Consider the following 14,414-nt stretch of genomic DNA (forward strand, 5'->3'; position numbering starts at 1 on the left):
CTATGTGAACATAGACCAGTGGGATCTTCTCCGAAATCTGTGCCTGACTCTTTTGAGCAGAAGCTGCAGCTGGGTCTTCTCAGGCTTATCTTCAACATGCTGGGTTTTAGCTTGGCAGAGAAGACAAGAAGACCTAATAGACTATTTTTAATTTAATATTTGAATTTGGGACAAGAGGTGAAAAATAGAGCTCTAGAGCAGAGCTAAAGCAAAGGAGCCCAAGGTTATATTTTACAAGGGAGTATGCAAAGAAGTGCCAAAGCAAAGCATGGCCCATAGCAAGCCATGCTGCTGCATTTAGGTGACATGTGGAAGTACCATGACTATTGCTGTAGGTCCAAAAGCAGTAATGTGATGTTAGTGCTGCACTGCCTCTGAAAGAACCCATAAATCAGTTTTGGTTACAGCATTGTATAGACCCTGTTAGCTCTCTGCTTCTGCACCTGATTCCATTCTGTATTGCATTCATAATTTGAATCTCTGCTTAAAGCAGTTCAGCAGGCTCACTTCTGCTTGACCCAAAGAAAATGGGCTGAAAATCAGGCCCTGTGTACTCTTTCCAGTTAACAGCATATTTTTCCCACTTCAGCTTTCTAGGCTTATTAATTTCTTTGGTTTGTTCGTATGGAGTGATTTCCACAAGTGCAGTCTGAGGTCTCTGAATTGCTGCAGTGCTGCTTAGGATCTCAGCATAGACTTACAGAAACTCAAGTGACGCTTAGAAATTGTATCATCTCTCTGAAAGGGAGACAATCCAAACTTATCCTCCTTTCACCTGTCTTTCCTGATCATCACCTACTGCAACACAAAATTGATAAGCTACATATTAATTTTATGGTACCCAAAAATTGCTCAGAAATTTCCCAGGCAATACCAGAAGGTGTAATAAAAAGATAAAAAGAAATAATTGTTGGTCATCGAGTTGCCTGAATGAGTTTTGATTTTGCTAGTCCTGCAGTGAACAAACATGCTTTTACTATCACCTAGTGGCCAAGTGTGATACCTCACATAAATTTAATTTCTCGTGCTGGAGATGACTGTTGGGTTTTCATGGGCTTTTCACAAAATTTACTTAGGCAAACTAAATAGATACTATGTGAAATAAATAGAGAGTTTGTCAATGTTGAAGTTGTGTGTAGAACTGGGGCTGCTCTACTGTCAGGTGTGGTGGTGGTGTTGTTCATTGATGCATGGCTGTCTCATTCAAGTCCAGATATTTCACTGAGACATGGCACAGCTGGCAAAACTGATATTTTCAGTTTTTTTAAAGCACACTGTGAAAACTCAACAAAGTTTTGACATAGGAGGTATTTTTCCAATTAAAAAAAAATCCGTTAAATTTTATTTGGAAAGCTTGGAAAGGAATTTTTTTTGAACACAGCATATTAATTTTTATGTGGAAGGTATTCATATACCAAAAGAATGGCTTATACTATGAGGTAATGAGTGACAATCTAAAACTATAAGCAGTAGAACATTCTGCTGCTTTAACTACCTGCACATAAACAACTCTTCCTTAGGCACAGAACTATAGTTTAAAAAAAAAAAAAAGGTGCTTATACTAGAGTAGGGCATCACAGTTCAGCAATAAATCACACCTCTCATAATTGTAGCTATGACTGGCAAAACTTAATGCAAGACCAATCCCCATGTAAATAACTAGGGAGACAGATTAAGCTTATTGCAAAGTAAGGAATAACTTTTCCCAAAGTAGTGGGCTCCCAATACTTTGCAGTCTTATGAAATTTTTCCTTAACTTTATTCATCTGTAATAATAATGACTGTTCTTCAATAATAATGTGAATTGGAAGTGTCCAGAAAAGTTAAGGGTTTTCCTGGCCTATTATTTATTAACTCTGATATTGTCTCTGACAACATGTGGTTGATTTCAGTTCCACTTCCCGTAACTAAGGGTCATTGATCTAATACCATGTAGTATTAAATCATCAGCCCAGTGTTAGGTTACGTGTGCTACTCGCTCCGCCTTTGAATAAATACATCATCCTTATGGTTGACTCTTTTAGACAAGGAGAAAATATGTGGAGAACAAGACGCTTCTGGAAGACAAAGACTACAAAGTGATGTCTTTTCAGCTCTCCAGTGATTTTGCAGGCATGACTTTTATTGAAGTTTGTCGGTATGTGGAACAGGCATGGTTGTTTTTCTATTTCCCTTCAGATGTGTCTTTTCACAATACAGACAGGTCCAGATATTTCTGCTCTTTTGTGACTGTAACCTGTTTTCTTTCCCCAGGTTGTGCTTTGTAAAACTGAACCTTGTCTTGTTGGGTATTGAACTCAAATTTGGCAGTCAAGGAGAGAGGTAATTGTCTGGGAGACTTCTCTTTCAGCAAGAAGTCAACTAATTCCAAACGAAAAATTTTTTAAAAAGACTTGAGAGCAAACTCCTTCCAAGTTTGCACAAAGCTTATACATCTCTGTATTCCCTATACACAATATTTAGGAGACCAGAACTGTCTGTTCTGGTTGCTGAAGTGCCTAGTGGGTGAATTTTACCATATGCAACAGTCTCCTCTGTCTCCTTTTTTTTTTCCTCACATAATCAGGCAGGAGACAGGGAATGAAACACCATCCTCACCTTCCATTCCACGTGCAGTTCTCACTTTGATTTGGCATGACTCAAGCATATTTATTTTCCTTGGTAATGGAAATGCCTCCTCATTTTTTAACCATGTGAGTTTGCAGAGGCTCCTAAATGCTATAAAGCATTGTCATAAAGGGATAATTTGTCAATGCTGGCAGCAGAGCTCTGAAGCTGATCTGGTCCTGGGCCAGATAACACTCTCTGTCTGTTCTAATGATGAAATACAAGACATCCTAATGGGGAAGCTGGAACTAGTTCAGAAAGGGGAATAAATGAACACCATAGATTTTAGAAAAGCTCGAGAAATGGTCCAGAAAATGTAGGCTATTGAGTGCAAATATTGCTCTTTCCACTTTTATAAAGGAAGTGGCTGTTTTGAGCAAACTGTGGAATAGAAACTCTGAGAGCAAAATGAAGGGGTGTAGGGAAACACTGCTGTGAGGAATACATTGGGGCTGACTTCCAGAAGTGCTGAATGATTCCCACACCGAAAGAAATCAATGGATGTTGTAGCTGCTTAGCACTAATGAAAAACAGGCCACAACTCAAATCTATTGTTTCTTGGTTTATAAATTGTCTGGGTGAAAATGAATGATGAAAAGAGAAAGTAAGAGGGAAGAGGGGAACTGGAAGCTCCCTTCCAGAGCTGGATAGAGTCTGTATTTGGAGCTTTGTTTACATAACAGTTAATATAGAAGATATACCTCTTCTGAAACTAGGACCTCTAGTGATTGCCACAATATCTGTAGTAATGATTATAGGCATCCATATGTCTTATTTTGTTTGTCCTCTGAACCATGAATAAGGAGGAGCTGAGTAGAGGACTTTTTGTGTGGAAGGCAAAGGTTAATAACCTTGTCATCCTTCCCCATTCCATTCACACTGCTAATATTCAGTAAAACTGTGTGGAAATTAATAACAGTTTGGACTGAGGCGGTACCTCGAGTGGTCTGCCTGGGGTTAGCTGGTAAATTTAATAATGTTGCAAGGAAATTCCGCCTAGATGTGCTTACAGCAGCCCAGAAGGGATATTTGCCCTGGATTTTAAAGGAGATCCATTAGAAAAGAAGGTTTTCTCCCCTGGGTATAATTGGCATGTTCAGCATTACAGCAAATGCATCAAACCCTCTACATCCTTTATTATCTTTAGTTGCACAGAAGTTGTGCTTTGGGAGTATTTAGGATTTTCCATGACCCCATGGAGAAATGGAAATATGTGGACCATCCAGTCTACAGGTAGACTATGAATGATTTGATTGCATTAAATGCATTCAAAACAAGGTGGTGGAACTGAAGCACCTTTTTTCTGTGAAGTTGATAACTTGGCAGACTAATTGAAAACAGCTCCACATCCCCAGAAACCTCTCAGAGTTGAATAAACTGAAGAAACCCTAACAGAAGCTGATTTGCATGGTTTGAGGCTCTGTTCTGCACATCTCTACCAAGTTTTCTTGAACAATAAATTCCCTGTGTGTCATTGAACTTTCTATCTAGAATGTATCGATTAACGTTTTCCTGTCTCATGTCTCTCATAAGACATAGAAGGTACAACAAAAGAAATTAATGTAAGATTTTGAGGTAGGAAGGAACCGTTCTGAATTCTTAAACAATCGAAGCCAAAAATTTCAGCTGATGGACGAATTGTAATTACGTTTTGATGGTTTCCTAACACAGCGCTATCCTGATCAATCCATCTGCACAGATAAAGCTGCATCGGAATACAATGGGCTTTTTTATTGCTCATTCCCTGGCAGAAGTCAAAAGGTAACATTCCCTTTTGCTGTATTGTTAAAAAAGGTCTAGAACAGAAAAGCTTTCAAGAGCAGACAAGTGCATTTATTCTTTGCTTAGTTAAATATAATCCATTTCTGCTTAATCCACTGTTGTTTTCTAGGGCACACTTCTACTGTAAAGCCTGTCATAGTGATGTAGAGGATCCAGAGCAGATTAAAAAATGTCAGTGTAGAAGCAGACTTCACGCAAAACCTCTCTCAGGTAACTTTTTTAAAAGTCTCTGCTTCTCTTTTAGGAGGAAAAAAAAAAAAGAAAAAGAAAAAAGGTGGCTGAAGGAATCTCAGTGTTAACTGTGTATTTATTAACTATTTGTGTAGAAGGATAGGTTGGAATGCAGACCTTTACTTGTCAGATAAAATAGGGAGTTTTCTGATGATGCAAGTAAACCTTACCTGCATGGATTATTCTTAGACCTTAAATGCTTCTGTGTGCTTTTCTTTAGGGTCAGAACTTCTGGGCTTAAAGAAAGTAGGATAAAACATACCCTTTCGAAAACTCTCACTGTGCTTATTACTGGATTTAGCAGAGGCTACTGTTCTTTAACCAGAAGAGACTGAAGCAAATGTGTCTTACTACTACAGCATGTGTATGTAGAATCAGAGCAAAAGATGCAGCTGGGTAAAACCAGAATTTTGCACCCAGTTTGTACTAGGTTCTTGGCCAGCCTTCCCTGAGGAAGTGTGTCTAGATCTTTGTCACCATGAGAACAGAAAATATTAAACATGGAGGCAGCAAATTGTTTTTTGAGGTTGTGCGGGGCATATTGCAACATTTACCGGTGTTTGCTAAGAGGATTGCAAAACTCAGCTGGATGGAAAAAACAGTTTAGTCATGATAACATCTAACGTAAAGCAGAGCAATTTATTCCTCCTTCACCTCAAATTCCATTTTCAAGGTTTGGGGGCTTGTTTGGTGTTTAGTGTTCTGTGGAAATAGAAGATGTGAGCTCTTGGATCTAAGTCTAAAGTGAACCAAAGGGAAGCTTGCTATATTTTTATTAAGAGTTCAAGGCAAAATATAATGTTAGGTTACCTAGTCTGACCTGTGTCATATAGCATAACATTAGCATTTCCACATTTATTTTTATTAAACCTAGTGGGTAGCATTTGACTTATGTCCTAGCAATAGCAGGGGACTGAACCTGTTGTCTGCAATACGATTCTGTGCTCACCAAAATTGTCGGGCTATTTAGGGCTAGCATGTGGGTTCTGCAATCTCATATGCTAGCTGAAGAGCGAAAAGCATTCTTGGACTTCTAGACACACATCATTTGTTACTCTTGGTATGTACGAATGTGTGCGTGATGACTGTGTATACATATGTACACACACACATGTGCGCACTCTTTCCAGGCTCTTGTGAACTTCTCTGCTAGTGTCTCCCCTCCATGGAGATGGTGCTTGCTTTAAAGAGTTGACAAAGAGCTTTCCGTTAAGTGTGGATATATACTTACATGCCTGCTTATATTTCAGACACTTACACATCTTTTTAGCAGCAGATGGCAGCCAAACCCCATTACAAAACATCTCTCTGAACTGCAGATGGTTGAGGTAAAGGCAAAACCCATTCACAGTGTGCTCAGCCTGGCTGAGTGAACAAGCACAAACATGCTGACACCTGGAGGACTCCATGCAGTAATGTCATGTAGGAAGGGAAGCTGGAGCCCATTTTCAGTCTCACACGCTTAGCAACATAGATATAACTAAGGCCTCTGAAAGTCAGCTACCTCCCAGAAAGAGAGGCTTCCGTAAACTGCAAAGGCATCATAATAAAAGTCAGTGACAAACAAATAGAAAATCATTGACGCTGTAGGAGCTCTCCACTTGGTTGGTTTTGTTCCCATTTCCTAGGCAATTTTAGATTTTAAAAGGACAGGATGGTATTTAAATATAAATGCATATTAATAAAGCAGTTCTTTGCAAACCTGCAGTTCTGCACCAGATATGCTGTGGAGAGAGCAATTGCTTTGGGTTGATCAGGAGCTATGCCAGGCGTAAGACCTTGCCACTGGTTTCCCGTAGGATTCTGGATGTATTGAGCAAATTGAGCTTAATTGTAGGCACTTTAATTGGTTCCTTTCCTCTGCCTGTAACAAAGTTTAAATGGTACGTGGTGGTCTGGTTGCCTCCAAAGCCACTGTGAGATGAAGGGAGGTAAGGAAGGCTGGATGAAGAAGGCCCCCAACTAGCATAGATCAGTAGGTGTCCAGTACCTGCAGTAGAAATAGGGAGAGTTGCACTAGCTGAAGATCAAGTGTATTGTCATGAATCTAGAAGCTAGTACAGGAGCCTCAGAGATTGTGAACTTTAGTCAAAGAAGCTAATGTATTATTGTCGTTTTAACAGGAGGGTGAATGGCTTACAGGAGGGCAGTCAGTTAAAATAAGAGAACCAGGGTTATTTCTTCTTTATCATCCAAACTAGGCTGCAAGCCTACTAGTACTATATATAGATATATATAGATATATATCTATATCAGTGTGTGTGTATGTACATACACACAATCACCAGATATGTACTAAGAGGCAATAAGGTTTCTCAAGACAACTACCCTCCCCTTAGGAACTGGTCAAGCAATGAAAGTAAGTGAGAGCATTGCCCCCTGTTCTCACTTTCTGAAGCATCTCAGAGCTACCCTGAGCAGTCAGGCCCTGCACAGATTGTGCACAGTGACCCAGAAAGTGTGTGGTGAAGGTTGGAACAGAACCCAGCTCTACTGAGTTAGCCAAGTATCTTGATTTAGAAGATTTTCTCAGTTATTGATTAGTCCCTGTGTAAGCCAGATTGTTTTTGAATTTTCATCGTCTGGCTTGGCTTACAATACTTTCATGAAGCTTGACCTAGAAGAACTGACTGTGGCATGTGGTGCTATCAGAGAGCTCCTTCTTTACCCATCCAGCTCCCACCGCATTGAACACAAGGCTGTAGAACAAGCTATCCTGTTACCAAGACTAAGTACACTTGCTTTTAGCACACCAGTGTAGAGCAATTACAGGTTATTAAGGATGACAAATCACCCATTCAGAGAGATGTCCCTTTTTGTGCCATGGTATATTTAGAATCGTTAGCTGTTTCATATGGGTTAGTATGGTTTGGTAATACTTATGACACTACAAGGAAGTGAAGGGTATATGAGACGGTTCACCTGTGAGTTTGTGAGACAGAGCTCTATGTGTTTGAATGTTCCTCCAGTCCAGTGTTCCCTTCCTCCTCTGTATGTGTTGGACATGTTTGGACACATGTTATCGAGAGCTTTGCTGCGCCTTCTGTCAAATGTTGACAAAGGGAGGAATGCAGATTAACGACAGATAAGATAGACCAAGGGAGTGGAATGTGGGAAATAGCATGATGCAGCCTGAACCTGCTATGTCACTGTGAAAAGCAGGAGATTGCAGGTAGTTTCTGGTGCTCTTAAAAATCTTCGGAGTTGCTGCTGTACATCTCAAATCACTACCTGGTGTCATAAAGCTGGGCTTAATGGCCCATGACCTCAGAGTTTAGCCCAGAAAGGACCAGATTAAATGTCAGTTAAAAGATGTTGCAGCTGTTAAATTGGTATTCTAGAATTTGGAAAACTTGAGCTTATTTTCTTGATCTGATTCCTCAGACTCGATCTGGGACTTTAGGCCACTTAGCCTTTCTGAATGTTGGTTTCCTGATGGGAAAGTGAGGAAGCTAACGTGAGTTTGACTCACGTGCTTTGGGAATAGAGACATAAATAATTGCCAGTGACTCATGGTATTTATGAAGACGGTACAGGTTCTGTGGATGAACTCTTCCTACCCTCTGACTGCTTCTCGCGTGAAAGGACATGTTTTCTTTGAGCGCTTAGAGCACCCCGTCTTCCCTGCAGGACCAGGACCTTCCACTTCACGACAGGCCCAGCCCCAGGGACCCCCCCCCCCCCCCCCCCGGCAGCTCGGTCCCCCTCGCCTTCAGGACCAGCCCTGACGACCTCCCTCCCTGCCCCCCCCCCCCAAGATAACCTGTGATTCTCTCTAGTCAAGAACGTTTCTCTTTCTTTCCCATGCAAAATGAGAGAGAACAAAGGTCTTACAGGTCATACAAGTCTGTGTTATGTTGTAGAATACCTTGGTTATGTGTGGCGAGTGTATGTTTCCTTCATCCATTTGTCCACCTGGAGAAGAGACAAAGGTCTCATTAACTTTGAGGGAAAAGCTCAGGAGTTTTGAATGAATTTGACTTTTGGCTGCTGCCTTCCAACAAAAGAACCTCACAAAGAAAAGGAGCCCCCTTTGGAATGAAATGGTGCATTTAAGTCTGTAGCATTCACCACATTTAAGACTGAACAGCAATTCTGTCTAGCGTGCATATGATAACACTGTCCTGTATTTCTGGGCAGTTGTATGAATAACTGATTACTGAGAGCTCCTTTGTCTAGCCTTTTTGAAGACCCTGCAGAATCCTCAAATGGCATAGTAGCCATTTGCAGCCACAGCTAAATGCAACTTAGGGCTATACAAAGGGAAGTCAATTCTTTTTCATTGCCTTTGTTTTAGAGAAACTGAAATTCTATCGAGAATCGCTGCGTATTTCAGATGGAGATCCTGCAAAGTCACGGTCCCCTGGGGTTCTTCCACCTCTGAGTCTTATTGATGGGTAAGAAATATAGAACTTGTGTGTGCTGAGCAAACATTTCTTGGACTTACTGAGAATTTATGTGGAAAGTGAGAATGGCAGGGTGTGCCTCTCTCTTAATTCTGCTATTGTTAGTGGTTGTGGCTGCAGTGGATGCTTCATGACTTCTCTCTACCTTGATTAATTGAACAGCCTGGAAAAGCACAACTTATGCCTATGTGTCCAAATCCTTGGCCCCAACAGCTCATACCCTCCTGCAGGCTCGAAGAACACGAGCATCCATCGGATGCTGTGAAGTCCTGATGCTAGTGTGGAGAAATGAGGGGAAGGAGAAGGAAGTGTGATTGATGCACCTCACGGAAGTGTTCACTGCCTTCTAGACAGAAGCCCGGTGACACCATCACTGAACAGCTGAATCACGAGCATGTTTTATTCTGCCACTACTTCTGAGCGAGCAGAGGGGAGGGAGGCGAGGGCAGCTGGGGTGGAAACATGAACAGCCAGCGCTGAGATTTGCTCATTGCTCAGACACTTAATTTCAGTGTGGTTGTGGCAGCAACCTGGAAGAGTAGCTAACTCTCGCATGCCCTAAAAGAAGTTTACTCTAAAGCCAAATGGAGACCCAAGAGAAATTACGCCCTACTGCATTTCTGTCTAGCATTAGTAATGCTGGAGAAGGCTTTTCTAGCCTGCGTATCTAAATTTTTCCTTGGCTGGAGGAATCTGATTCCCAGCAGAGTTCAGAAACTTATGGCAGAGCATAGTCATCTGTGTTCTAAGGCAAGGTGTGAATTGCAGAATTCTTATCCACAGTGTACTTAGTTTGCTGAGCAGTCCAGTTGACTTTGTGGGACACATAACCTGAGCTGCTATATTCAGCATAAGGAGGAGTATCTTAAGTCTGATACTGAGCTGTCAGTAGTAGCAAGCTGTTACACTTTTCCAAACCACCCACAAGAGAGGTGGCAGGATGTGTTGGCAAATAGTGTTATACCAGAATTTGTAGGGTATAGACAGGAACCTGGTAGTGCAGGGGAGATACACAAGCTAGCATTTCTTACCTTGTTTCTACGTGCGTGCAATTTATAGGCACCGCAGAGCCAAGTAGGCTTAATAAATAAATCCCCCATCCCTCCACAACCTTATTTTGTGCTTCGGCAGCGAAGGCAAATGTCAGCGTGGCAAGGAGTCTAAGGTCTCCTCTGGAGAGCTTTGCATCTTAGCAGCTGTCCCCAGTATGTACATGATATCGGGACAATAAAATGTTGCTTGATGCTGCTGCCCTACAGCCAGTTAGGTCAGCTGAAAAAATTTGGCCAGCATGGTAAATACATACGCATGTACTGTTAGATTGTGCTAACTTGTTAAATGTAAGGGAAAGCGTAATTAGATTTATAATGTGGCCCTCCCCCTCCTCATACCCAGTAAAACAATTTACCAAAGGGGGAAGGAGAAAAAAGTCCTCGCAATCTGCTGAAATATCATTATTAACATACGCATGGAAAAGTCAATTATGCCAGAGGGAGGTATTTAAGAGAAGTGAGTTTCCATACTCTGGGATTACACCTTGGGGATTATATGTTTCTTATTTATTTATTTATCCTTAGATCTCTGCTGCTGCTTAGCAAGGTGCAAAAATGTTACTAGGAGATGGTCTGAAATCCCCTAAGCACGTGGCCAAATATCGGATAAATAATTGTTCCCTTCCCCACCAAGACTATCCCTCCTCACCGTATCGTAAAGATGCTATATTCTAGCCAGTCAGGGCAGGTATGTTTTCTGGTGTTTAATTTTAAATGCCGTGAGGGACTGGTCTTCCAGCACTTCCCTGGGGAGGAAGTTTTACAGTGTTGTTATTATTAGTTGCAGTATTTATTATTTGTATTAGAGCAGCGTCTTGAGACTTCTACTGGGACTGGTACCCCATTAGGCTGGATGCTGTATATGCGCATAGTAAAAGACAGTTCCTGCCTTAAAAAGCTAGCAGTCTAAATAGAAAGGGCAGAGAAAGAGTGGGAAAGCAAAGGGATGTAGAAAAAGGTGAAATGAGGTATTTGAAGTCACGGAGCAAACCTGCACAATGATAAATATAGCTGTTTTGAGGCTGACTCTTCATAGCAAGTTTAGAGGTTTCAAATCAATCCCATATCCCTACAGACAACTGTATCCAATTGCTTGTTTTCAGATTAAAGCTGAAGTTTTTCACCTGGGGGGTTCAGGTAGGAGAGAGGCTAATGCTGACCTTTTGTATCCCAGTGGTTAGGATAGCAGCCAAGGGGAGCTCCAAGTTCAGGTATCTTCTGTGTTTAATTTAGGATGGTAAACTGTGATCCGAACGAGGGAGAGCAGGCATTCAAAACAGGTTTCATTCCCAGAGTCCTCTGGGTAGACAGTGCGGATTACTTCTGTGTCTTGCAGGCAGTGCTTTTAAACTTAGTTGGGTACCTATCCCCTCCTAGCCTTACAGATTCCTTTGAAAATTTTTGAGTTTATCAGGAAGTTTAACCAGCTAAATGCTTAGTCATTAAATACCAATTCTTTTTAAACAGAAATTTACATCTAAGGCTTTGAGACAAGAGTAGCATGTGGGATAGTCAATGAAAAATTTAATCAAACCATAATTCAGGAAAATTCAGTAATGTCTAGTGGGAAGGAATTGGGCATGGCCTGTTATAACACTCAAAACATACACTTGGTCCAGGTATAATATTTTTACTCATATTTTTACTGCACACACTCAACTCATTCCTCACTGTTTTTTCCCACATGAAAAGCAGCAGATCTCTATATCCAGGGAAAGAACTTAATTAGCATCATTCAAAAACAAAAACAAAGCAACTAAACAAACAAGAAGACCTGTAAAGCTGGGCCAGAAGTGAATACAGAAAAACCTGTTAGGATTCCTCAAGTACTTCTGAGCCCCTGCATCGATACACTTGCTTTACTAGTCATGGTTTTTCCACACATTCTTGCCTAAGGCATGACAAATTTAATGGTGTGTGTTTTGCTGAATTGTTGACTCTTGTTTTTCATTCCTGCTAAGTTTCTAGTGAGGCACAAAAGAATGTTTGTGAGCAAGGCTCCATGCGTACCCAGCACTGCAATGTCTCCTTCCCTTTTGTCCTGATTAAGAGTCACTTCAGCCAAGCAAAGGATTAATAAAACCTGAATTAGATGAAAGGAGAAACCAGGTTAAAGAACCAAGTTTTAGCTCCCCTTAATTGAAACTTATCTAGTGCCTGGATAATTGCTCATAAATACCTGCTGAGTTGCCAGGCCTATGTTAGGGCTTGTCAGTCTTTAATAAATCTTAAAGACTTAAGATCTTACTCTTTGATGCAACCCATCACTTCCCAATCCAAAGGTAGGGCAAAACAAAGCAGTAGTGCTAAGCACTCTAGCTCAGCTAATCTGGCAGAATGCATCATGATCTTTATAAATGTGTGAGAAGGGCTGTGCAAGAGCTCCCGAAAAGGTCATCGGTATTTTTGGAGCAATAAATCATGGAGGAAAAGATTTGCATTTTGGCTGTATAAAATCCAGGGCTGGATTAGAGAGAGAATACTTTGCAGTAATATTTCTCTCCTGACTTGTTTTATTAGCTTCCTTTAAACATGTTACATTATTGCTTATAGAATTTCATTTACTTGGATTGGCAGCTTGATAAATATGTCTATTGGCGATGATTTGGATTGCTCTGGGCATTAATATTATTAAAACCTGTCACAAGGAAATGTCTGAAAGATGACTTACTGTAAAGATTACAGCGTGAAATAAATCATACAATGGTATTTGTTACCGTTTATGGCCTCTTGGAGCCGAGTCAATCCCTTTTTATGTTGCATTATTTTTCAAGTTTTTATAGCCTTACATTATATATCGCTGTCAGAAATGAACAGATGGGGTGTCAAACATGAGCCTTCTGAATAATTCCCACCCTCGGGTTATTTGTATGAAGGACAAGTGTAAAACTGTGTTCTCAAGAAAAAGGAGATAGATAGAGGTGGAGAAAGTGTTGTTACAGTGAGCAGGATCCCTTTTGTCAGCAGACACATTGTGCTTTTGATCACTACCTGGTATTTATGCGACCGGGTGGGGGTTCTGTGGAAAATTTAGCAGTCTCTGTTGGCGTAGTGAAAACCACAAGTTAGATGAATTTCACATTCCTTCGGTTTTACTTCTGTTGCTAGAATGGAGGAGATGTGGAGGGGGTGTTTTGGTGATAGCCAAACCTCGGAGGGTTCATAGAAACATGGAAAAGTGTGGATAGCTCCAGGTACCTCTCAAATGCTTCAGCGGAGGAATACTAAAAAGAATCCCAATGGAACCCCACAAAGGGCATCTCTGGAGTTTGGGAGGTGCAAGGAAGAAGACAGATATTTTGGTCACTGGCAATTTGTGAACTGGCGTTAAGCAGGGAGCTCCACTAGGAAGAGACGATGCTATTTTGCATTCCGCTTTTTGTGTTGGGGAACCCTGTATTTCTTGTTGTGTATTTGAGAAGTCCTTGTCAGAGTCATTGTGACAGATTAGATGGATTGATAGTTAGATATCATGAGCTGGTAAATACACATGCAATTAATTAGATTTATCTATGTTAGAAAATTCAGATGGGGGACATCCATCCATGCCTATTCTTCCCCATACTTTCTCTCTCCAAATCTCCAGCCCCCAGAATCTTGCATAGGTGCATAGAAAACAAATCAGCATTATTTTTGGAATATAACTCTTCTTTGTATAAAAGAGTCTTTAAGCCACCCTAATAAATTGTTCTGCCGACGCACGGTGACTGAATCTTGCTCACAGAACAATGAGGTCTTTTTGATCCTCGTTGAAACCCACATAGCCAATAAGGCTCAAGGATCAGATGCTTTAGTGGAGGCTTGACACACAAAACCCACTGACAAACACCTTGCTCGGTGTGCAAAATCTGCCCAAACTTGCTTTATATAGACTGCCTTGTCTCTTTGCATAAAAATCCAGTTCACTTACTGGCATTGAAGTGAGAGGTTCCACTTTTTTTTCTCCTTTTTTCTTTTTTCCCAAAATCCTTAATAACCAAAAGCATGCTCCATGTGGGCTTTGAATTTCTAAGACATTCCGGGACACTGAGTTGGAAGGGTAAAATTTTTAGCCCTTCATGGTCACTGCAGATGGCGCTACTAACTCTAATGGCACTCTTTCATCAGTAACTTCTTGATTGAATTTCTGCTGAATTTTGTCTGTGGGCATCCACTTCCTTTTGTTTCCTTCTGGAGAGCAAAACATTAAGAACACTAGATATGAAAAAGTCTCAGCCCTTGCCCTTAAATGTAGTATTTTTGTTAACTTCAGTTTATATTCACACTCACTGTATTTAGGCTCTTAAACTCCCTGTCTTTTTAGCTAGCCACCATTCTTGATGACTTCAACCAACCA

At 40.9% G+C, this 14,414-nt stretch overlaps 1 protein-coding gene across 1 annotated transcript in view; it reads left to right on the forward strand.

The window, feature by feature from the left end:
• The window catches only part of KCNU1 (potassium calcium-activated channel subfamily U member 1), a 212,821-nt gene that overhangs the window by 40,284 nt on the left and 158,123 nt on the right, over positions 1-14,414 (forward strand). The window contains exons 15-19 of the mRNA XM_068920533.1: positions 2,025-2,137; positions 2,254-2,322; positions 4,279-4,368; positions 4,499-4,599; positions 8,918-9,017. Coding sequence (XP_068776634.1) covers positions 2,025-2,137; positions 2,254-2,322; positions 4,279-4,368; positions 4,499-4,599; positions 8,918-9,017 — 473 coding nt within the window. The remainder of the gene's footprint in view (positions 1-2,024; positions 2,138-2,253; positions 2,323-4,278; positions 4,369-4,498; positions 4,600-8,917; positions 9,018-14,414) is intronic.

Source organism: Struthio camelus, chromosome 27 (assembly GCF_040807025.1).
Source record: "Struthio camelus isolate bStrCam1 chromosome 27, bStrCam1.hap1, whole genome shotgun sequence".
Taxonomy (NCBI): Eukaryota; Metazoa; Chordata; class Aves; order Struthioniformes; family Struthionidae; genus Struthio; species Struthio camelus.